Consider the following 24,528-nt stretch of genomic DNA (forward strand, 5'->3'; position numbering starts at 1 on the left):
TCCCCACACATTTCTTCTCCCTTCCCTTACATTCCCTTTCACTATTATTTATATTCCCCAAATGAATGAGAACATATAATGTTTGTCCTTCTCTGATTGACTTACTTCACTTAGCATAATACCCTCCAGTTCCATCCACGTTGAAGCAAATGGTGGGTATTTGTCGTTTCTAATGGCTGAGTAATATTCCATTGTATAGATAAACCACATCTCTTTATCCATTCACCTTTGATGGACACCGAGGCTCCTTCCACAGTTTGGCTATTGTGGACATGGCTGCTAGAAACATCGGGGTGCAGGTGTCCCGGTGTTTCACTACATCTGTATCTTTGGGGTAAATCCCCAACAGTGCAGTTGCTGGGTCATAGGGCAGGTCTATTTTTAACTCTTTGAGGAACCTCCACACAGTTTTCCAGAGTGGCTGTACCAGTTCACATTCCCACCAACAGTGTAAGAGGGTTCCCTTTTCTCCGCATCCTCTCCAACATTTGTGGTTTCCTGCCTTGTTAATTTTCCCCATTCTCACTGGTGTGAGGTGGTATCTCATTGTGGTTTTGATTTGTATTTCCCTGATGGCCAGTGATGCAGAGCATTTTCTCATGTGCGTGTTGGCATGTCTATGTCTTCCTCTGTGAGATTTCTCTTCATGTCTTTTGCCCATTTCATGATTGGATTGTTTGTTTCTTTGGTGTTGAGTTTAAGAAGTTCTTTATAGATCTTGGAAACTAGCCCTTTATCTGATACGTCATTTGCAAATATCTTCTCCCATTCTGTAGGTTGTCTTTTAGTTTTGTTGACTGTATCCTTTGCTGTGCAAAAGCTTCTTATCTTGATGAAGTCCCAATAGTTCATTTTGCTTTTGTTCCCCTTGCCTTCATGGATGTATCTTGCAAGAAGTTACTGTGGCCGAGTTCAAAAAGGGTGTTGCCTGTGTTCTCCTCTAGGATTTTGATGGAATCTTGTCTCACATTTAGATCTTTCATCCATTTTGAGTTTATCTTTGTGTATGGTGAAAGAGAGTGGTCTAGTTTCATTCTTCTGCATGTGGCTGTCCAATTTTCCCAGCACCATTGATTGAAGAGACTGTCTTTCTTCCAATGGATAGTCTTTCCTCCTTTATCAAATATTAGTTGACTATAAAGTTCAGGGTTCACTTCTGGGTTCTCTATTCTGTTCCATTGGTCTATGTGTCTGTTTTTGTGCCAGTACCACACTGTCTTGATGACCCCAGCTTTGTAGTACAACCTGAAATCTGGCATTGTGATGCCCCCAGATATGGTTTTCTTTTTTAAGATTTCCCTGGCTATTCGGGGTCTTTTCTGATTCCACACAAATCTTAAAATAATTTGTTCTAACTCTCTGAAGAAAGTCCATGGTATTTTGATAGGGATTGCATTAAATGTGTAAATTGCCCTGGGTAACATTGACATTTTCACAATATTAATTCTGCCAATCCATGAGCATGGAATATTTTTTCATCTTTTTGAGTCTTCCTCAATTTCTTTTAGAAGTGTTCTATAGTTTTTAGGGTATAGATCCTTTACCTCTTTGGTTAGGTTTATTCCTAGGTATCTTATGCTTTTGGGTGCAAATGGAAATGGGATTGACTCCTTAATTTCTCTTTCTTCAGTCTCATTGTTAGTGTATAGAAATGCCACTGATTTCTGGGCATTGATTTTGTATCCTGCCACGCTACCAAATTGCTGTATGAGTTCTAGCAATCTTGGGGTGGAGGCTTTTGGGTTTTCTATGTACAGTATCATGTCGTCGGCGAAGAGGGAGACTTTGACTTCTTCTTTGCCAATTTGAATGCCTTTAATGTCTTTTTGTTGTCTGATTGCTGAGGCTAGGACTTCCAGTACTATGTTGAATAGCAGTGGTGAGAGTGGACATCCCTGTCTTGTTCCTGATCTTAGGGGAAAGGCTCCCAGTGCTTCCCCAAGGAGAATGATATTTGCTGTGGGCTTTTTGTAGATGGCTTTTAAGATGTCGAGGAAAGTTCCCTCTATCCCTACACTCTGAAGAGTTTTGATCAGGAATGGATGCTGTATTTTGTCAAATGCTTTCTCTGCATCTAATGAGAGGATCATATGGTTCTTTGTTTTTCTCTTGCTGATATGATGAATCACATTGATTGTTTTACGAGTGTTGAACCAGCCTTGTGTCCCGGGGATAAATCCTACTTGGTCATGGTGAATAATTTTCTTAGTGTACTGTTGGATCCGATTGGCTAGTATCTTGTTGAGAATTTTTGCATCCATGTTCATCAGGGATATTGGTCTGTAATTCTCCTTTTTGGTGGGGTCTTTGTCTGGTTTTGGAATTAAAGTGATGCTGGCCTCATAGAACGAATTTGGAAGTACTCCATCTCTTTCTATCTTTCCAAACAGTTTTAGTAGAATAGGTATGATTTCTTCTTTAAACGTTTGATAGAATTCCCCTGGGAAGACATCTGGCCCTGGACTTTTGTGTCTTGGGAGGTTTTTGATGACTGCTTCAATTTCCTCCCGGTTATTGGCCTGTTCAGGTTTTCTATTTCTTCCTGTTCCAGTTTTGGTAGTTTGGGGCTTTCCAGGAATGCGTCCATTTCTTCCAGATTGCCTAATTTATTGGCGTAGAGCTGTTCATAATGTTTTTAAAATCGTTTGTATTTCCTTGTGTTGGTAGTGATCTCTCCTTTCTCATTCGTGATTTTATTGAGTCTTCTCTCTCTTCTTTTTAATAAGGCTGGCTAATGGTTTATCTATCTTATTAATTCTTTCAAGGAACCAACTCCTGGTTCTGTTTATCTATTCCACAGTTCTTCTGGTCTCGATTTCGTTGAGTTCTGCTTAAATCTTTATTAACTCTCTTCTTCTGCTGGGTGTAGGATCTATTTGCTGTTTTTTCTCTAGCTCCTTTATGTGTAAGGTTAGCTTTTGTATTTGAGTTCTTTCTAGTTTTTGAATGGATGCTTGTATTGCGATGTATTTCCTCCTTAGGACTGCTTTTGCTGCATCCCAAAGATTTTGAATGGTTCTATCTTCATTCTCATTAGTTTCCATGAATCTTTTTAATTCTTCCTTAATTTCCTGGTTGACCCTTTCATCTTTTAGCAGGATGGTCCTTAACCTCCACGTGTTTGAAATCCTTTCAAACTTCTTGTTGTGATTTAGTTCTAATTTCAAGGCATTATGGTCTGAGAATATGCAGGGGACAATACCAATCTTTTGCTATCGGTTCAGACCCGATTTCTGACCCAGTATGTGGTCTATTCTGGAGAAAGTTCCATGTGCACTTGAGAAGAATGTGTATTCAGTTGAGTTTGGATGTAAAGTTCTGTAGATATCTGTGAAATCCATCTGGTCCAGTGTATCATTTAAAGCTCTCGTTTCTTTGGAGATGTTGTGCTTAGAAGACCTATCGAGTATAGAAAGAGCTAGATTGAAGTCACCAAGTATAAGTGTATTACTATCTAACTATTTCTTCACTTTGGTTATTAATTGATTTAAATATTTGGCAGTTCCCACATTTGGGGCATATATATTGAGGATTGTTAAGTCCTCTTGTTGGATAGATCCTTTAAGTATAATATAGTGTCCCTCTTAATCTCTTACTACAGTCTTCGGGGTAAATTTTAGTTTATCTGATATAAGGATGGCTACCCCTGCTTTCTTTTGAGGACCATTTGAATGGTAAATGGTTCTCCAACCTTTTATTTTCAGGCTGTAGGTGTCCTTCTGTCTAAAATGAGTCTCTTGTAGACAGCAAATAGATGGGTCCTGCTTTTTTATCCAGTCTGAAACCCTGCGCCTTTTGATGGGGTCATTAAGCCCATTCACATTCAGAGTTACTATTGACAGATATGAGTTTAGTGTCATCATGATATCTATTCAGTCCTTGTTTTTGTGGATTGTTCCACTGAACTTCTTCTTAAAGGGGAATTTTAAGAGTCCCCCTTAAAATTTCTTGCAGAGCTGGTTTGGAGGTCACATATTCTTTCAGTTCCTCTTGCATTAATTTCAAACACTGCTCAAAAAAATCAGGGAAAAGGGCCAGTAGAAAGTCTTGAGGTAGCACTACTTTATACTCCCAACAAGAGTAGCTCTGCTTTTATATTTAAGTTCTTCTTTCAGATAAGATTATATTTTGAATTAATTTGAAAGTATAAACTACACCTCATTCTGACCACAAGACCCACCTTGTGTGAATGGAATTGACAGGCCATTTTTAGGATCAACTCGCTGGAAATGGTTTAATTCCATTTGAACATAGAGATTATTGCCTGAAAGCTGGGAATTGAAAACTCCCTAGTGGGGATCCCTGGGTGACGCTGCGGTTTAGCGCCTGCCTTTGGCCCAGGGCGCGATCCTGGAGACCCAGAATCGAATATCACGTCAGGCTCCTGGTGCATGGAGCCTGCTTCTCCCTCTGCCTGTGTCTCTGCCTCTCTCTCTCATTCTGTGTGACTATCACAAATAAATAAATTAATTAAAAAAAAAAAAAGAAACCCTGTGAAAACTCCCTAGTGGAAACCCAATGATTAGATAGGGATCCCTTTAATGTGTGCAGTATTTTTGTAGATATACTGGTCCTGTGGAGGATGAGTGAATCTGCCAAAGCTTCCTAGTCACTATGTTATATTTTGCCAGGATTGTTAAGCTCCAAATTAGGAGAATAGCATATTCTCTTAGCATATTGGTATCAATCAAATTTAATCGGCATTTCTAATATCTTGACTTATTTTTATTTCTTCCCATATGCTTTAAGATAATACTTATTAGTACTAAAATTTGAGATTGAGGTTTATCCATTTATATATGAAGAATGTGCCTTGATATTTCAACTAAAGAAAGTTATTTTATCGTTGAGGTATTTTATTCCATATAAGCCAGTACTACAAAAATCAGAATCAATTTATGCAGTCTTATCACTCACTGAGTTTATTTTAATAGTAAAGAATATAAATTGCTGAATGTATTGTCTTTCTCACATACTAATAGTGGTAAATGGGTTATAATACTAGAATTATTATTTTTTTTTATTTTAGAGGTTATCAATTAACCTCTAATTAACATGTAGTGAAAATTGGGAAGACCTGCATACTTAGGAAAAGGTTTTCAGAGATCTTGGATTACTGGTTCCACAGAGCTTAAATATTTGGATCTCCCTGTTATTGGTACCTAGGAGGTATTCAGTATCTATTCATTGAAATTAAATATAAAAGCAGAGCTACTCTTGTTGGGGGTGTAAAGTAGTGCTACCTATTAAGTTATTTAAAACTTAATAACTTTATTATTTGTAGTAAAAGTAACATGTGAAGCAAGGAAGTGCACAGACTTCAGATAAGGGAAATTAAAGTCTAGAAATAGCATCATTACTAATCAGGATTATCTTCTGATCAAGACGTAATGATGTACTATGATTTGGGGAATCCACCACTCTTAAAATAAGGTTTGCATCCTCTTGCAGATTCCTGAAATATCTTCATCTGGGAAAACATGGCCTATATTGGTTCAGTTTCATGATTTGCTAGGCATGTGACTTTGGACAAATTTGTTTCTTCATTTGTTTTTTTTGTTTTGTTTTGTTTTGTTTTTTGTTTTTGTGTGTGTTTCTTCATTTGTAAGGACGATAAAAATGGTTCCTTCCCAAGTTTGTTGTGAAGTTAAATGAGATAATATTTATAAAATGCCAGATCCATACTGTTTAATAAAAAAATGTAATTCTATTAATATAATACTATGTAGGTCTACTTACTTTTTATTTTTTTTTTTAAATTTATTTATTATTTATGATAGTCACAGAGAGAGAGAAAGAGGCAGAGACACAGGCAGAGGGAGAAGCAGGCTCCATGCACCGGGAGCCCGATATGGGATTCGATCCCGGGTCTTCAGGATCGCGCCCTGAGCCAAAGGCAGGCGCCAAACCCCTGCGCCACCCAGGGATCCCTCTACTTACTTTTTAAAGAAAAAAATCTAAAATGCAAATACTTCTTGTATCAAATGTATTTAGTCTATTTCAAAGTGTTAATGATAAATTTTGTTCATATTTTTCAGTCAGAGAGAAGGGATTAACCAAACATGTAGTCATTTAACACGTGAAATTTCAACAATTGAAGAAACTAAGAAAATCTATACCCTGAGACCAAGGAAGACAATATAAACTCTACTAACCTTGAAATGGTTGGAGCCCCCCGACCCCCGCCGCCCTTCATTTGCTACTCAAAAAGAAAGGGTTTTGGTCAAAGAAACAGATGTTAACAGCAGTGCTTCTGCTGATTTATAGAGTCATTTTTTTATCAGATTGAATTTTATTATAAAGATATTGATTCCCAAAGGCTCCAATAATTCAGACACCTGCACATTTTAGAAGACAAAGGATGACCTAGAAACTCAAGTGTTTATAGTCTTATGTACACAGTTTCTTCAGTGGACTAATTACTGTTTTTAAAAATGATTTTGACATACTCTTTACAAGGTAACTTGAGCTGGATCTAGACTTCATTCTAAAGTTTTTAGGATCCAACTACCTATTTTACAATAGAACTCCTGTCCATGGTTTGCCATAAGACTAATAGCCTTTTGACTCTCAGAATTGTTACTTGTTACTTGCTGCCTTACTGCCTGCTTTTTTGCATTGAAATTCTCATTTCATGTCTAACTAAAGGAAACATTTGTATATTTTTAAAGAGTTTTTAAACTTTTTTTTTCTTTTAGAGTCTTCAGATGGATTTTAAAATTGAACACACTTGGGATGGTCTTCCAGTGAAGCATGAGCCAGCATTTGTCAGGTTGAATCCAGGCGATGGAGGAGTGATGATGGAAGTTAATGCTCCATTTTTCAATGATCCTCCAGCCCCACTTGGAGAACCAGGAAAACCTTTCAATGAACTTTGGGATTATGAAGGTAAGTGGAAGTACTGTATTTTATTACAAACATAAATCTTTTTATAATAACCTCTCCTAGAACTATTATTTTTATCTTGCTCTAAGGAAGTGAGTGCTCTTCAGAACAACTGACATGTGTGGTTTCTTCCATTCTTTACCAATCTCTCATTCTGACTTTTTCATCATCACCTATGTGACTTCAGCTATATAATGAGAACAGTGAAAAATGGCGGTATCAAATCCAGACTTTTAAATGCTGCCATATTTCTTTCTTTTAGTTCTGATACCTTTTTTAAGAATAGTTCAGCATTTCTGTTTTGTCTTTAAGTATCTTCAAATTGCCACCTTAACCTTATAAACCTTCTTTGTGGAAGTTCAGGGATATTTTACTTATAGAAATATTATTAACTTTAATATAAAATATAGTTTTTAGGGCAGCCCCAGTGGCCCAGTGGTTTAGTGCTGCCTTCGGCCCAGGGTGTGATCCTGGAGACCCAGGATCAAGTCCCACCTCAGGCTCCCTGCATGGAGCCTGCTTCTCCCTCTCCCTGTGTTTCTGTCTCTTTCTCTCTCTCTGTGCCTCTCATGAATAAATAAATAAATATCTTTAAAAAATATATAGTTTTTATATTATACTGGCAATTAATCTCACATGTCAAATGAAGGCTAAAGACATGCCATGAAATTACATTGTGCCAGGTTTGCTATATGATCCTCTTCTAATTAAACTACCAAACTTATCTTTCTGAAATACTCTTTATGATTCCATTCCTCAGGTTACAAACCATAAGTATCCCTGAGATAAAGTTCAAACCCTTTCTATAAGCTTTCAGAGTACTCATGAATTGGGCTATCCTATTCAATCAAAAGCTCTTTTTAAATATAACAGTGTTACATTAGTTTCAGGTGTACAACATAGTGATTCCACAAGTCTATATGTTATTCTATGCTCACCCCAAGTGTAGCTACCATCCATCTCCATACAGAGCTATTAATGGTACCACTATATTCCTTATGCTGTGCCTTTTGTGCCTTTTATCCCTATGACTTATTCATTCCGTGACTGGAAGACTGTATCTCCCACTCCCCTTCATTCATGTTGCCTATCCCCCTACCCTCGGCACCCTCTACCCTCTCCACCCTCTGGCAGCCATTCTGTATTTATGGGTCTGTTTCTGCCTTTTGTTTACTCATTTGTTTTGTTTTCCAGATTCCATATGTAAGTAGAATCATATGTCAACCAAAAGCTCTTGACTTCTGAAAGACTAATGGTCTTACTATCTATGCATATTCTCACCCATGTACCTTTTCTCATCCTATTCTCTCCACTCTAATGCACTTAGTTCAAGGTCTAATATAGGTTTCATTTCTTTAAAGAAACCTTTGATGATTCTTGTAGTCCATACTAACATCTGTATAGCATGCATCTTGTCAGTGATAAATAATATGTAAAACATGTTATCTTTTACCAGTACAGAACTTGTATATACCAGCTACATACTGGTGTAGACATTAATGTGGCTTATCTACTAGAGGTACTATAGCCACCAAACTCAAGAAGTCCTAAGCTCAACTCATCCTCTTCTCTCACAAACATGCTTCTTTCCCCATGTGCCCAGTCACTATAATACCTTAATTCATTAGATATAGAAATATGAGATCTTTTGAAGATATTCCTTTCTTTCACTCTTCATATTTGGATGCATTTACGAGTCCTGTCAGCTTCACCTCCTAAATGTTTCTCTAATTTAGTACCTCTTCTTCATCCACAACATCCCTACCATAAGTTAGGCCTTTATGATCTTTTACCTTAGCTAGTCAAAGCTTCCTTTTTTTTTTTTTTTTAAAGGTTTTTTATTTATTTATTTACAATAGGTACAGAGAGAGAGAGAGAGGCAGAGACACAGGCAGAGGGAGAAGCAGGCTCCATGCACCGGGAGCCCGATGTGGGATTCGATCCCGGGTCTCCAGGATCGCGCCCTGGGCCAAAGGCAGGCGCCAAACCGCTGCGCCACCCAGGGATCCCAAGTCAAAGCTTCCTTAATAGTCTTTTGCCCCTATATCCATCTTTCACTTAGAAGCCAAAGTGATCTATCAAAAATGAAAATTCAAACTCATAATTCAGGTCCTTACAAACCTTCTCAGGCTCTCTATCCTCTCAGGATAGTTTCACCCTTCTTATTATGATCTCTGTATAAGATTTTCAATGACCTAGTCCCTTATTTTTTTGCAGAATTATGCTTCATGCGTTGAAATGTCTGCCTAGAAAGACTGAACTATTTCTAATTCTTTAAGGGACAATATTTCCCTAATCACGTACATTTGATTATACTCTCTCTTCACCCTGGAATGCCCTTTCCATCGTCTTCTTCCCCCAATTCCCACTCATTTTTCAAGGTGGAGCTTAGATAGCACCTTCTCCAAGAATCCTTCCCTAAACCACTTTTTTTTTTGAGCTAAGTGTCTATTTTCTTTCTTTCTTTCTTTCTTTCTTTCTTTCTTTCTTTCTTTCTTTCTTTCTTTCTTTCTTAATTATGTAGCAGCAACCCATGCCTCCTTCCCTTTTAATATTTTTTATTAGGAGCATCCACTTTCATGTCTGATTAGATTGTAAGCCTATTAAGGTACTCCCAGAATTTAATACAGTGTTTAATAGAGAAGATGCAAAAATGATTTTAAGATGATTATGCAAAATAGTAATTAGAATATGTATTAGAGTTCTCTGGAGAAACGGTTGAGAGGGAGTGAGAGAGGGAAAGAGATAGAGAGGGTGTGTGTATAGAGAAAGAGAGATTTATTTTAAGGAATTGGCTTATGTAGTTTTGGAGCCTGGCAAGTACAAAATATGCAGGGTAGAGCAGTAGGCTGGAGACCTAGGGAAGAGCTAATACTGCAGTTTGAGTCTGATGGTCGGCCAGCAGAATTCCTTCATGGTCAGGGGAGGTCTGTCTTTTTTCTGTTAACACCTTCAATTGATTGCATGAGACTCAGCCACATTATGGAGGGTAATCTGCTTTACCAAAAGTCTACTGATTTAATGTTAAATCTGTTTCAAACAATACCTTCACCAATACATCTAGAATAACGTTTGACCAGATATCTGGGTACCGTGGTTAAAGTAGACACATAAAATTAACCATCATGGAAGCATTCTAATTCATTTAGGTTAAAGACTTAGAAAGGGACAAAGCTGACTTGTTGATGGAACTGTATCTGTATCTTAGATATTTCATTATAAAAATAACACATGGAAAACTGGAAATAACCTAAATGTTTATCTTTATTTATTCATGAGAGACACAGAAAGATAGAGGCAGAGACACAGGCAGAGAGAGAAACAGGCTCCATCCCAGGAGCCCGATGTGGGACTCAATCCCAGGTCTCCAGGATCAGGCCCGGGGCTGAAGGCGGCGCTAAACCACTGAGCCACCCGGGCTGCCCTAAATGTTTATCTTAAAGGATTATATGAATAAATTATAACATTTTATAGAAAAATACTATGTAGTAATTTAAAAGCATTAGGTTTCTATATGCCAGAAAGGTTGGGTTTTTTTGTTTGTTTGTTTTTTTGTGAAAAAGGAAAGTTGTAGGCAAGTATGATTCCATATTTTTTTTTTAAAATCCATGCAGGTGAAATAGGTTGTAGAAGGATAGAAAAAGTCTGACAGGTTTTAGAGCAAAGTGGGAAGAAAAGAACTTTGACTTTTTACTTCATGTGTTTGTATTGTTTTAATCATTTATAAGAAATATGTATTATTTTCACAATTAAATAACTTTTAAAATATGGTATGTTCAGAAAACTCCAGGAAATTATAAAGAAAAGAAAAATCACCTACCTGTATTCTCCCTCTCAAAGATAAGTGGTCATTTTTTGTATATCTATGCATATTTTGTAGACATCTAGACACAGGCACACAGGGATATTCTTATTCCATGTACATTTGGTTATTTTTCTGCAGCCTGCTTATCAAATATGATGTCTATCTTCCCATATCAAAAAAATTTAACTGTATATTTGTTTGTAATGTTTAACAGCTCTCCTGTATAATAGGAGTTTTAGTTGTACATTAGAGATAACCATTTAGATCATTCCCAATTTTTAAGCAATGCTTTAATGAATAGCATTATATTTATTTCTTTTCTCAGTTGTCTGATTATTTCCTTAAGATAAATTCCTAGAAGAAGATAACTGGTTCAAAGTCTGTGTAGTGTGTGTGTGTGTGTGTGTGTGTGTGTATGTGTATATATATATACATATATATATATATATTTTTTTTTTTGAATCTCACCCAGCACTAGGCTTTGTTAATATTTTTAACTTAGGACAGTTGGATATGGGAAAAAATTGATGATTTATTTTCTATGTATTTCCTCTTCCAAGCAATGTATATTTATTTTCTTTTCCCCTTTTCCAGTGGGGATAGAATCATGTTAAAAATAACGAGTTAGGACGCCTGGGAGGCTCAGCGGTTGAGCGCCTGTGTTTGGCTCAGGGCGTGATCCTAGAGTTCTGGGATCGAGTCCTGCATTGGGCTTCCATGGGGAGCCTGCTTTTCCTTCTGCTTATGTCTGCCTTTCTGTGTCTCTCATGAATAAATAAATAAAATCTTTTTTAAAAAATTAAAATATTGAGTTAATTCATTTTATATTCTAAAAAATAAACAAATTATTTATTACTGAAGCAAAGTTAAATTTCTTGGTATGTCTTATCTCTTTTCAAAAGTTGTGGAAGCATTTTTCTTGAATGACATAACCAAACAATATTTAGAAGTTGAACTTTGTCCGTAAGTATAAAATTTTTTCTAACTTATTACTATATAATTGGAATACAGTTAATTTCTAGTTATAAATGATATGATTCATGGTAAAAGCTCAACCAAAAGAAAGAATGCTAATCTGAATTAATTATCCATTATACATTTTACATATGTATATGAATTATGTGTATTGTTATGTGTATTTTAAGTAAATATATCATATTTTATAAATGTTTGAAAATATGCTGATATATATAATTCACTAATGTGGCTGGTTTTCTAATTGTTAAAGTTTTTTGTAAAGTGAAAAATATAAATATATTTATCATTATAAATAACAAACTTTCACTACTTATTCTGAAATTTGCATCATTATGTATTAGTTATTCAGAAATAAAGGGAGATATAGATATAATGAATTGAACTATATTCTTTTAGGGAATTTTTTAAATGACTATTAAACTTGAATTTTATGTATTACACAATTATGTATTTATGTATTCTTTACTCATCATTGAATTATTGAGTGTATACTATGTCACTTTGTGTTCAACGCTAGGGATAAAAATTAAATCACACATAGGTTTTTTTAGACTTATCAAAAATATTAACCTTAGAATCTTTTCAAATTTGACCAGTCCTTTAGGAACCCTCTTTACCTGGTTGGCAGTTTTTTCCTATATATGTAAAAAATAAATTTATGGCTGTCATCTAACTGTCATCTAAATTCTAAATTCATATAAATTCTGAATTAGCAAAGTAGTAATGAAATATTTCTTGTATTGCCATTATTCATTTTAAGTGACCTTTAAATACCTCTCTGTATCTAATATCCAGTATCCTCTATATGTTTGTTGGGTGGACAGAGTCCCAAACAGTTGATTTGAATGAGATTTTAGATACCATTTTCTTTTCCCTTAATTTGATTTCTTGCTAAATGTAATTTGGAAAGCATAGCTGTTCACAATTTTATTTTTGAGAGTAGTCATATATCTTTGTGTGTTACCTTTTAACTAACATGACAGAATCTTTTACTGAAAACTATCATTTAACTGTCATGTGAGGTAAGAAAACTTCAATTATTATGTGATTAGTTTCATCGTACAGGTGAGATAGCTAAGGCAAACAGGTTTATAACTTGTCTAGAAAGCAGTTAAGAACTTGGATAGAATTCTAAAGTTTTATCCTTAGTTTTAATTTTATTAGGTGATACCAGTTTATTTTCACAAAGTGATGACTTCGTAGTAGATGAATAGGATAGATTCTCTTTTGTTTTTAAATTATATGATAACCATTATGTATGAAATTAATAATTTAAAAAATATATTTTTAAGTTACTAAGAAGTTAAAAAAAGTCTGTAGAGTAGTTTGGTTTCGTTTATTACGGGACAGTTAATCAAGAATTATGCATTTGCTTCAGGCAATCAACTCTTGTGATGGTTAATTAACCTCTGGGAAAGCAGCATGAAGAATATTATTGTTTTAATTTGCAAGGAATTTTATTCCTTTTAGGATATTCTTAAAGTTGCATAATAATAAAAATAAGCTGAGAACTTTTAAATGAAAACCAATACTTGTTTTCTGTTAAAAATAGTTTATTGAAGGAAAGTCCTCTCTGAAAAGCTCACAACAGTCCATTTGAGAGGAAATGTTTAGTCTTTTCCACTGACAGTAAATTTGCTTCATGTAGCTATTTGAAATCCTTTAATTCTTCCTGACCTGGCTAATCCCAGTTATGCACTCTTGTTAGAATTCCATATGAGGATATATTTTATCTTTGAAAATGTGACATTAGTGTCAAAAACTAATGGTATAAAGCAGGAAAATACAAGAGGCAGACAGAACTGAGAGGACAGTTGTGGAAGAGAATAGACACAAGTTAAAATCTTCAGCATGTTCACTTCTATTAGACAATCTATGTTTTTATTTTCTATCTTCCTAATGAGCTTCAAGACAGTTGGTTTTTTTTTTTTTTTTTTTTACAGAAGTAACCTTTAGTAAAGTTGTTGGATTCAGACTTAGAAATCAGTGCCAGCTTCTTTTAGGGTACTTTATTTAGTTTTTGAAATTGGTTTTATTTTGAGCAGCAGATACTATGGTATTTCCCAACCTTTTTCATATTTTGTACCATCTAACTGGTTGAAGTATTTTATGTAATTTCTTATTTATAAAATTTAAGAGGCAGTCTGAACATGTGTAGCTTTAGGCATTTGACTGCAGTTTTCTGAAAAATGAAATACTCAAAGATGATATTTCTAAGTAACTGAACACACTGGTTCTCCCTATAATTATCCAATATTCATATTGTAGATATGCACATATTGCAGACATGAAGGAAAGTAAAGAAAATAACATTTGTTTCTTTCAAACACTCATGAGGAATTTTAATTTTGACAGTCATGGACAACATTTGGTGCTTTTACTCTCTGGAAGAAGAAATGTGTGGAAAGTAAGTAAATAAAAATATTAGACAAAATCCTTAAATATGTAATATACATATATGTTATATACATATCCTATATAAAATCTAAATATACCTTTTGTATTTCACCTGTTATTTCCGTAGAAAGAACTTGCTCTGTCGTACAAAGTGTGCACAGGAAAGACAAAATGGGAAGGCAGAGCTTATCTTCCTTGGAGTTATTTTCCACCACATGTGACAAAATTCAATGCATTTGCTATTCATGGATCAAAAGATAAGAGAAACTATGAAGCTCTTTACCCTGTACCTCGACATGAACTGCAGCAAGGACAAAAACCTGATTTGTAAGTAGAAAATAAATGAAAATATGTTTCAACTCTGTGTTTTTTGAAAACGAATTTTGTGTAGAACAGTAGTAACATTTTCACTCAAAGAAGATATGTATACAAATACCTAGTAGAGTCCTATGTTCCCTGTGGTCCCTAGTAAGTACTTGATAGACTGACTTTGGACAGACATAGTTTCTCTTACTTTTGTCAGTAGAGCACTTATATCTCCATAGCAGTATGAGAAAAGCCTTTCTTAGTATTGCAACAGCTGGTATCAAAGTATGGTTGCAAATTCATTTATGATCCCTTTCAGAGCTAATGGCCAGAGACATCTGTGTGTTTCCTGTGTAATTAAAGGGTTAATAAATCCTTTCTTGCTGTTTGAAAATGTGCCCTTCAGTTAAGTCTCTGGCTCTCTTCCCCTGATAACATCCATCATAAGATGGAGCCAGAGCAGAATGATTTCCTACACAGTTTAACATCCACTGTTACATGTTAGTTAAGGCTTTCTCTCCTTGGTAAGCCGCAATAGGTAAATGCTTTTCCTAGAAAGAAAAGAACTAGGATTAAATCTCTTTTACATTAAGTTCTCTTCCTTTGGCAAAGTAGTCTATCCTCTAAGCTACAGAGCTGAAACTTTAAAACAATTATCTATATGGCTTATTAAGTATTTCAAAATTTGAATGTAAAAACATCTCTAAGAGTATAATATTTTTCTAACGCTAGATAGAATGAGACAGGTTTTGAGTGTTGATTTTTATTTCTTCTCTCAGGTGTGAGGGAGCTTTTGTAGAATTAAGAGTGTTTTGAGATGTGGGTGAATTTCAGAGCTGAGTATTTGATAGCAAGAATAAAAAAGTTGTACATATAGAATACTCTTACCTTTGGCATTTTTTTTTAATTTTTTTAAATTTTTATTTATTTATGATAGTCACAGAGAGAGAGAGAGAGAGAGAGAGAGAGAGAGAGGCGCTGAGACATAGGCAGAGGGAGAAGCAGGCTCCATGCACCGGGAGCCCGATGTGGGATTTGATCTTGGGTCTCCAGGATCGCGCCCTGGGCCAAAGGCAGGCGCCAAACCGCTGCGCCACCCAGGGATCCCTTACCTTTGGTATTTTTATTTTTATTTTTATTTATTTTTTTTTTTAATTTTTTTTTTTTTTTTTTTTTTTTTAATTTATGATAGTCACACAGTGAGAGAGAGAGAGAGGCAGAGACATAGGCAGAGGGAGAAGCAGGTTCCATGCACCGGGAGCCTGACGTGGGATTCGATCCCGGGTCTCCAGGATCGCGCCCTGGGCCAAAGGCAAGCGCCAAACCGCTGCGCCACCCAGGGATCCCACCTTTGGTATTTTTAAAATAGAATGTTGTTCTGTCACAAATGTGACAAAATGAATAGCCCTTCAGGACAACTATTTCACAAACGCATAATTCATTTCAATTCCCACCTTCTTTTTCTTTGTGTTTAGCCATCGTCTGGAATATTTCAAGCCTTTCGGTTTTAACACACTGCTTGGAGAAGAATGGAAACAACCAGAATCAGAGCTGTGGCTAACAGAGAAACCTGATGTACAGGAGTATAGTAGATGACCATATCAGTCATTTCTCCTCTGTATCTTTTAAGGTAAACCAATAATAAGTATAATCTTTTTTAATCATGATACCACCAGCACATTTCAAGAACTGTTTTCATGGAGGTCAGTGAAAATATAGTATCTCTGGCAAGTTGTATATGAGTTAGCAAGAGAATAGGAAGTTTGTAGATGACTTTATCTAGAAAGTTAAAATGTTTCTCAGAGTCATTTACTCTAGGAGTCATCACGTCAGTCAGTTCTATCTGCCTTGCATCACCATCACCCCAGATATCCCTGACTCTGTCAACCAACATCATTATTTTTTTCCACTTCCCTAAACTTCAGCCAGCCTGAGACTAGAATATGTTATTTGTGCATTTTTTTATTTTATTTTTTATTTTTTTATTTTTTTTTTTAAAGATTTTATTTATTTATTCATGATAGTCACACAGAGACAGAGAGAGAGAGGGGGAGACACAGGCAGAGAGAGAAGCAAGCTCCATATAGGGAGCCCGACGTGGGATTCGATCCCAGGTCTCCAGGATCGCGCCCTGGGCCAAAGGCAGGCGCTAAACCGCTGCGCCACCCAGGGATCCCTGTGCATTTTTTAAAATTCCGTGTAATGTACAGTAATTCTTTACTTAGAATCTTCTGTGCATTGTTGAAATGGGTTGAAAACAATGACCTATTTCAGTTGACAGGAGATCCACATCCATTAAGGCATCATTAAGTTACATATGTATTTAACCATCTGTTTTCCCTGTCTTGTGACTATTTTTAGTGTGTGGAAGGAAATGAAATGGTCTTGAATCGGGGCAACAGATTCTACTTTCATTTACAAACAAGTGACATTTTCTTAATGCTGTTAAACCAGATGCCAAAATGTCTTCATTTTATTTTGTAAACATCAAATACTCCTAGTCTAGAGTTTTTCAAATTTTGTATTGTCATATAGTTCAGAGTTTGAAGCCATCTAATAGATCATCTATGAACTTCTCCACCAAACCTCATCCTTCACTAGCTTTCTTAACTAAGAGATTAGCAGTCTTACAGAAGAATTTTTTAAGGACTTTTATTTTATTATTATTATTTTTAAAGATTTTATTTATTTATTCATAGAGATGCAGGGAGAGAGAGAGGCAGAGACACAAGCAGGCTCCATGCAGAGAGCCTGACGTGGGACTTGATCCAGGGTCTCCAGATCACGCCCTGGGCTGCAGGTGGCGCTAAACCGCTGTGCCACCAGGGCTGCCCTTAAGGACTTTTATTACTTGTACAGAATACCTAGTTGTCTGTCTGTTTGACAATATATTTTATCCTCTTCTTTTTTACTAACAGAACTTGAATTTTTAGGGGCACTACTTAAAAACATTTTTCCAGATTCCTTTGCAGTTAGAAATGACATGATAAAACGGTTCAGACTAATGAGATGTATGTATACATTGTCCAGTAGATCATTAAGAAAAGATGTTTTAAAGGTGAAAGATTCATCTTTTTTTTTAATTTTTTTAAATTTATTTATGATAGTCACAGAGAGAGAGAGAGAGGCAGAGACACAGGCAGAGGGAGAAGCAGGCTCCATGCACCGGGAGCCCGATGTGGGATTGGATCCCGGGTCTCCAGGATCGCGCCCTGGGCCAAAGGCAGGCGCCAAACCACTGCGCCACCCAGGGATCCCAAGGTGAAAGATTCAGCTGCCACATACCTTTTACCTTTTGTCTTTTTCTCCTGAATTGCATAATTGAAACCTGAGGTAACACACTAGCTGTATTGTATCAATGAGGAGATAGTCAATGAATAGTCAGCTGAGCAACAAGACAAAGGAGCCTGGGTTCTAAACAGTGCAATAGAGTAATGTATCATATCTGGACTACCTACCTATAGATTTCTTTATATAGGAGAAAATAAGCCACCTAATTTGTTTTTCTAAATTAATCTATAGGTTCACTACAATCTCAGTTAAAAATCCCAGAGGGAGTATAAATTGACAAACTGACTCAAATTTTATATAGAAATACAAAGGACCGGGGTGCCTGAGTGGTTCAGCAGTTGAGCGTCTGCCTTTGGCTCAAAGTGTGGTCCCAGGATCCGGGATCGAGTCCCACATCGGGCTCCTTGCCGGGAGCCTGCTTCTCCCTCTGACTGTCTCTCTCTCTCTCCCTCTCCCTCTCTCCTCTGTGTCTCTCATGAATAAATAAATAAATAAATAGTCTTTAAAAAAGACAAAAAAAGAAATACAAAGGACCTCAAAATAGCCAAAAACAATTTTGAAAAAGAACAAAGTTGGAGGACTTATACAATCTGACTTTAGAACGTACTATTAAGATATAATAATGAAGGCAGTGTGCCCTTGGCATAGGTTTAAACAAATACATCAATGTAACAGGATGGAGAAACTATAAAGAACAATGTGCAATCAACTGATTTTTTTTTACAAAGGTGCCAATGTATTTAAAAAGGAAAAGGATAATCTTTTCAATAAATGGTATTGAAATAACTATAAAAAACATGAAAACAAAATCAAAACCTTCTCTCCTACTTAAAAGTCTACAGAAAAATTAAATGTAACTGGTGAAATGAAAACAAATCTAGGAGAGAATCTTTGTAATCCAGGTTAGAGAAATATTTTTTTTTTTCAGATAAGACATGAAAAGCAATAATTTAAAAGAAAAAGAGAAATTGGACTTCATCAAAATAAAAACATTATGTTCATCAAAAACTTCCATTAAGTGAAGAAGCAAGCCACAGATTGGAATAAAATATTCACAGTACCCATATCTGACAAAGGATTCTTACCCAGAATATATGAAGAACTCCTGTAAATCAGTAATAAAAGAAGCCAGTTAAAGAAACTTCACAGAAAAAAAATATACAAAAGTAAATATATAAAGTTAACATCACTTATCATCAAGGAAATGCACATTAAAACCATAACAAGATAGCACTAAATGACTAAAATTACAAAGTATACACACTGGTTACATGGTTAAAGCTGAAAAAGACTGACAATAATGGGAATAATGTCCAGCAATAATGGGAATGTGGAGTACCTAGAACTTTCATACACAGTGGATAGGAATGGAGTATATGGTACAAGAACTTTGGAAAAGTGGAAGTTTCTAAAGTTAAATACACACCTACTCTGTGTTTCAGCAGTTTCATTCTTAGGTATATACTCAAGAGAGTATATACTCAAATGAGTATTTATAGCAGTTTTATTCATAACACAAAACTATAAACAATCGAGTTTCTATCCACATGATAGACAAGCTGCAATATACTCAGTGGAATACTACTTATGAAAACGAATGGACTACTGGTACGTGCATGAGCCTACATGAATCTCAAAAGCATTACATTGAACAAAATAAACCAGATACAATATTCTGTATAACTATTTATATGAAGGCCAATTATAGGCCAAACCAGGCTGTTGTGATGCATCTCAGAACAGTGATTGCTCTGGGTGAGGGCAGAAGATTCAAATTGTCTGGAAAAGGGACATGAGGGTATTTGAGGGAGTGGGTAATTGAAATGTTTTGTATCTTGATGTGGCTGACAGTATGTAGTTGCATACATTTGTCAACATCCCCCAAGCTGTATGTTTAAGATTTGTGATTTTACTACATGTGAAGTATATCTTAATAAAATATTGTTATGAAATAAGCTGTAAATTAAATGGAGTTAACTTCTGTATATTGTTGCATTGAACAATCCCTGTGCTAGTTAAATGTGACTTAGTAACTAATTTTTTTCATTTGTTCCGTCTTCTGTCTGAAAAGAGAACTGGTATAAAATAAATACTGATTTTTACAAAAGACCATAAGTGTCTTCATAACTACATAGCATGGTGCCATTGTTAGGCATCCTACATAAATTCAGAAAATAACTTGAAAACGGACAGTAGTAACTAATTTAATGTGGCAACAATATGCCAGTTTTGGATAGGAAAGGCTTATTTAAAATGATCTGTGGTGGGATGCCTAGATGACTCAGTGGTTGAGCCTCTGCCTCCGGCTCAGGGTGTGATCCTGGAGTCCTGGGATCGAGTCCCACATCGGGCTCCCTGCATGGAGTCCGCTTCTCCCTCTGCCTCTGTTTCTGCCTCTCTCTGTGTGTCTCTCATGAATAAATAAATAAAATCTTAAAAATAAAAAAAAAAAAGATCCATTGTGACTTATAAACTACCTGAAGCAATTTTATAAATGCATAAAAAACTATCCAAAAAAAGATGTATTTAGTGTGTCCTGATTTGAGAAGTGAATCAATCATTCTTAATCACAGGCTCAGCTATAAAGCATAACTGTTTATAATGGGAAAAGTAAAGCACAAAATACTTTAGATCTAACCATATAAAATATTGAACTTGAATGTTGTGGTTGGTTTGTGAACTTTCTAAAACCCAATAGGTATCCTCTTTTTATCTGTTTAGGTGTGTTTAAAACATCTCTTTACTTGTTTTCATCTAAATAAATATTTTTCTTCTTATGCTAAGCAAGCAAAAGCATCTTATATAATCATTTTCTTTTGAAAGGAACCTGCAGTTCAACCACAGAATTTTGGAAAATTTGTCCATTAGTAGCACACAAACAGTACATTCAATAGAAAGTTAGTATTTGAGAGTGGCATTTGTAATCACTGTTTTGAATTTGTTTTTCAACTTCAGGACCACAAAAGAATAATCATTCCTTTGTTTAATATATGTATAAATGCATTTCCTTTCCGTGTTCTGAATTGTTTACTACAGTATGATGCAGATTCTCTCCTCACCACCTAAATAGATTACACAGTGTATGCATTTATTCAGGTGTTTTCTCATGCTTTTTCACAGCTCCAGTAAAGTGTAAGTCACAGTTCAAGGGGAAATACAGTAGTTCCCACTACCCCACACCTGCAGTTTTCTTTCAATGGTTTCAGTTATCTACAGTCAACTGTGGTCCAAAAATATTAAATGGAAAATTCCAGAAAGAAACGATTCATTAGTTTTAAATTGCATGCCATTTTGAGTATCCTGATGAAATCTCACAATGTCCTGTCTGGGACCTAAATCATCTCTTTGTGCAGTGTATCCACACTATATATGCACTACCCGCCCATTAGTCACTTAGCCATCTGGTTTATCAGATCAGCTGTCACAGTATGGCAGTGCTTGTATTCAGGGAACCCTTATTTTACTTAATAGTGGTCCCCAAACTCAAGGGTGATAATACTGGCAATTCAGAGATGCCAACAAAAAGCTGGAAAGTGCTTTGAAATGAAGAGTTGAAAGTTCTTTAAATAGGGAAAGAAAAAAAACATTTTGAGGCTGCTGAGATTTATAGTGACAAATCTGTGAAATTGTGAAAAATGAAAAAAGAAATTTGTGCTGGTTTTGTTATTGATCTCTCACTATACCTAATTTATAAATTAAACTTTATCACAGGCATGTATGTAGAGTATATATAGGGTTTAGTCCTAACCATGGTTTTAGGCATTCACTGGGGATCTGGGACATATCCCTCACAGATAAGGTGGCAGGAAGGGCTACTAAACACTTTGTGTTTTTAGCCACCAACTACTACGTTTTGACGTGAAAAAAAATTGCCACAAAAAATATTTAAGTTCTTTTCCTCCTTTTCCTTCTTTTTAAGACATTAGGCTTTGGGGGCAGAAGATAATGAATAGAATTTAATCTGGCATTTAAAAAAAAAAAAGGATACAAATGGGGAAGCAATAACAGTAAGCCCTCAGCTCTTCCAGTCGTGCTGCAAAGCCCAAGGATCTTCTCTTCCCCATTTAAGTTTCCATAGTATTTGAACATTGCTTTATTAGAGCACTTATCCTACTGTGTATTAGAAAGCTCTTCTCATCTTCTAAGCCTAACATGTTTACTCCAGTTATACAACCAGTTGTATTCTGTGAACTCACAGCAACTTGCCTTAGCTGCACTGTGTACTCCTTGCTTCCTTCCTGCGCCAGGGCTTTGCTGCTGCCTCAGCTGTGTGGAACACATGCAGGAACCCCCTTAAGCATTCTCACACATCAACTATCCTTGGATAGGGATAGGGAGCTATCCTTGAATAGAGAGCTAAACCCCATGGGGCAATTCTTGAACAAGGAGGATGAGAGGCAGTGGTTAAATACAAATACACCTGAGGGAACTTCCACGTGGCTCTTCAGAAGTTTACTAAAGGGGCTTGCACTCCAGTTGCTAACTGATAGCAGCAACAGCCAACTCATAGCACACGATATGGCCTTTTCCTCATTTCCTGTTTGACTCTTCCTACTTCCTACCTTCCTACTCCTTTATCAAAATCAACCTATGTGCAAGCTCTTGTTCCAGTTCTGTTTTATGGGGAACCCAGGCTAAGTCCAGTGTTAGCTGAAGTGGCCCTAGAAAATATCTTATCAGGATGGGACTCAGGACTGTTATCACTCTTGGGGCAATTTAGTGATAGAGACCCCACTGGTGGAGGTGGTGTGATGAACATGGTGTAATATCACAGTTATTAAGACTTTCTTCAGTGGTAGACTAGCTTGAGGAGCTGATGAAAGGTCAGACATCAATATGAGAGTAGCATTGGGCATGGAGATAGTGGTAATAACAAGGATTGTGAAATTGACAGCTTTTCTTATTTTTTAAAGATTTTATTTATTCATAAGAGACACACAGAGAGAGGCAGAGACATAGGCAGAGGGAGCAGGCTTCTTGGAGAGAGCCTGATGTGAGACTCAAACCAGGACTCTAGGATCACGCCCTGAGCTGAAGGCAGATGCCCAACCACTGAGCCACCCAGGCATCTTGGCTTCTTTTCTTTTTAAAATAATTCTGATGTTGAAAAAAATTTTTTTAAGATTTCATTCATGAGAGACAGAGAGAGAGAGAAGCAGAGACAGGCACAGGGAGAAGCAGGCTCCATGCAGGAAACCCGAGGTTGGACTTGATCCCGGGACCCCAGGATCATTCCCTGGGCTGAAGGCGGTGCTAAACTGCTGAGCCACCTGGGCTGCCCTGAAAACATTTTATTTGGTATTTCTACATTAATAAAAAAATAACAATTTGGAATTTGGAGAGGGTTCTAGGTGGTGGAATAGGAAGCAACAGGAATCTCTGCCCCCACCTAGGCAACAATTGCTCTAGTAGGACTGATACAACTTCCTTTTTTTTTTTTTTTTAATTCTGAAGGATGTTGAAGGTGGAGTTGTGGAGTTGACTGCTTTTTGAAAAGTCTTTAGGAGATATGAGAACAAAATAGGCAACTACAAATTCAAGATACACTATGAACATCAGAAAAATGCACCTCAGTATTTGAAAAGCCCTATTTACATGTAGTAGCTGAAGCACAAACAGTATGGAAATTCAAACTCAGGGTTTAATGTTAAGTATAACTACACTACTGAATACTGAGCCTTGACAGGTCTCCTATTCTGAAATGAGGGGTCTATTATGGAAAGAGTGGAATTCTGAGACCTGGGATGAGGACATGTGTGTGGATGAGCCTGTTCTAGCATATCTAGAGCTCCAGATTTTTTTTCACTCTCTGGACTGGTAGAAGCAGCCCCCTTACCCTTGTTGGAGGCAATCATCCTCAACTTGCCGTGACACTTACCCTCAAAACCTGAAGTGGGTGCCTCATAAATAATACTTGTTCTCAAAATTGTGCCATCTCCTCATCAGACTTAAAATGAGAATCAATTTGCAGCACTTCCCAAAGGGTAGTGGAAGTAATAAGTACATGTGGTGAGAAGTATTGTGCATACTGAAAGGATAGGACCTGGAACAAGGGGAGCACATGTTGGAGTGTATCTAGAAAAGTCAGTATCTGGGGCTGGAAAGGGGAAAAGTTTATTGACGTGGGATGTTAAACTTGGGGCTTAACATCTTGACAAGGACACCTAAAACTTGCTTTAATATGCTGCCCAGTTAATTCTTGCAATTGGATAAAATGGTGGCTTACATTTACTATAAGTAAATGAAGCAGAAGTGCTAAAATTGCCTTGGTGGAGTTATTGAGGAAAGATCAGAGACCTAGATTATAACGTTTTGATGTTAGACCATAACTGTAGAATGTTACATGAAACCAGAAAACCCACCATCTGAATGTGTTTACCTCGAGAATAGAACAGAGGAGACTGCTGGGTCGCAACTGTCATTCTTGAGAAACTCAGTTGTGACCTGACGTATAGATAGCCTTTGTATCCCAGAACTGAGTGGGCAGTGTTGCCATAAAACTGGGATGTCCAGTGTTGATGGATATGATACATTTCCAGAATATTAGATTCCTGTGGAGACACTAATTAACAGAAGCCCTGTGACTGTAATTACTCTAATGAGCAGCAAAGCAGGAGTGACCGTCAGAGTGCATTAACATCAGATATCTGTGACTTTAGCTGATAGTCCAAGGTGTACCTAAGAGTGATATGGGTGGCTAGCCAATTTACACACCAGAAAAAAAAAATTGAAAACTGGTGAGCAGTAGGCTATTTTCAGCTCTTGGAATAGATTATTTTGTTTTTTTACCCCCCTCCCCTTTTTTAAAAGATTTTATTTATTCATGAGAGACACAGAGAGAGGGAGAGACAGAGACAGAGACAGAG

The 24,528-nt window shown here is 36.4% G+C and overlaps 1 protein-coding gene across 6 annotated transcripts in view; it reads left to right on the forward strand.

Annotated features, from left to right (window-relative positions):
* The window catches only part of CUNH4orf33 (chromosome unknown C4orf33 homolog), a 69,048-nt gene that overhangs the window by 7,186 nt on the left and 37,334 nt on the right, over positions 1 to 24,528 (forward strand). For 3 of the 6 annotated variants that reach the window (XM_055317065.1, XM_055317062.1, XM_055317064.1), the window contains 5 exons: positions 6,699 to 6,888; positions 11,593 to 11,653; positions 13,937 to 14,075; positions 14,193 to 14,392; positions 15,847 to 19,630. In XM_055317065.1, coding sequence (XP_055173040.1) covers positions 6,708 to 6,888; positions 11,593 to 11,653; positions 13,937 to 14,075; positions 14,193 to 14,392; positions 15,847 to 15,967 — 702 coding nt within the window. In that variant the 5' untranslated portion in view covers positions 6,699 to 6,707 and the 3' untranslated portion in view covers positions 15,968 to 19,630. Of the gene's footprint in view, positions 1 to 6,698; positions 6,889 to 11,592; positions 11,654 to 13,936; positions 14,076 to 14,192; positions 14,393 to 15,846; positions 19,631 to 24,528 lie in introns of those variants that run through there. The other 3 variants (XM_055317063.1, XM_055317066.1, XM_055317067.1) reach the window with 3 other exon arrangements.

The sequence above is a fragment of the Nyctereutes procyonoides genome, unplaced genomic scaffold, assembly GCF_905146905.1.
Source record: "Nyctereutes procyonoides isolate TBG_1078 unplaced genomic scaffold, NYPRO_anot_genome, whole genome shotgun sequence".
NCBI lineage: Eukaryota > Metazoa > Chordata > Mammalia > Carnivora > Canidae > Nyctereutes > Nyctereutes procyonoides.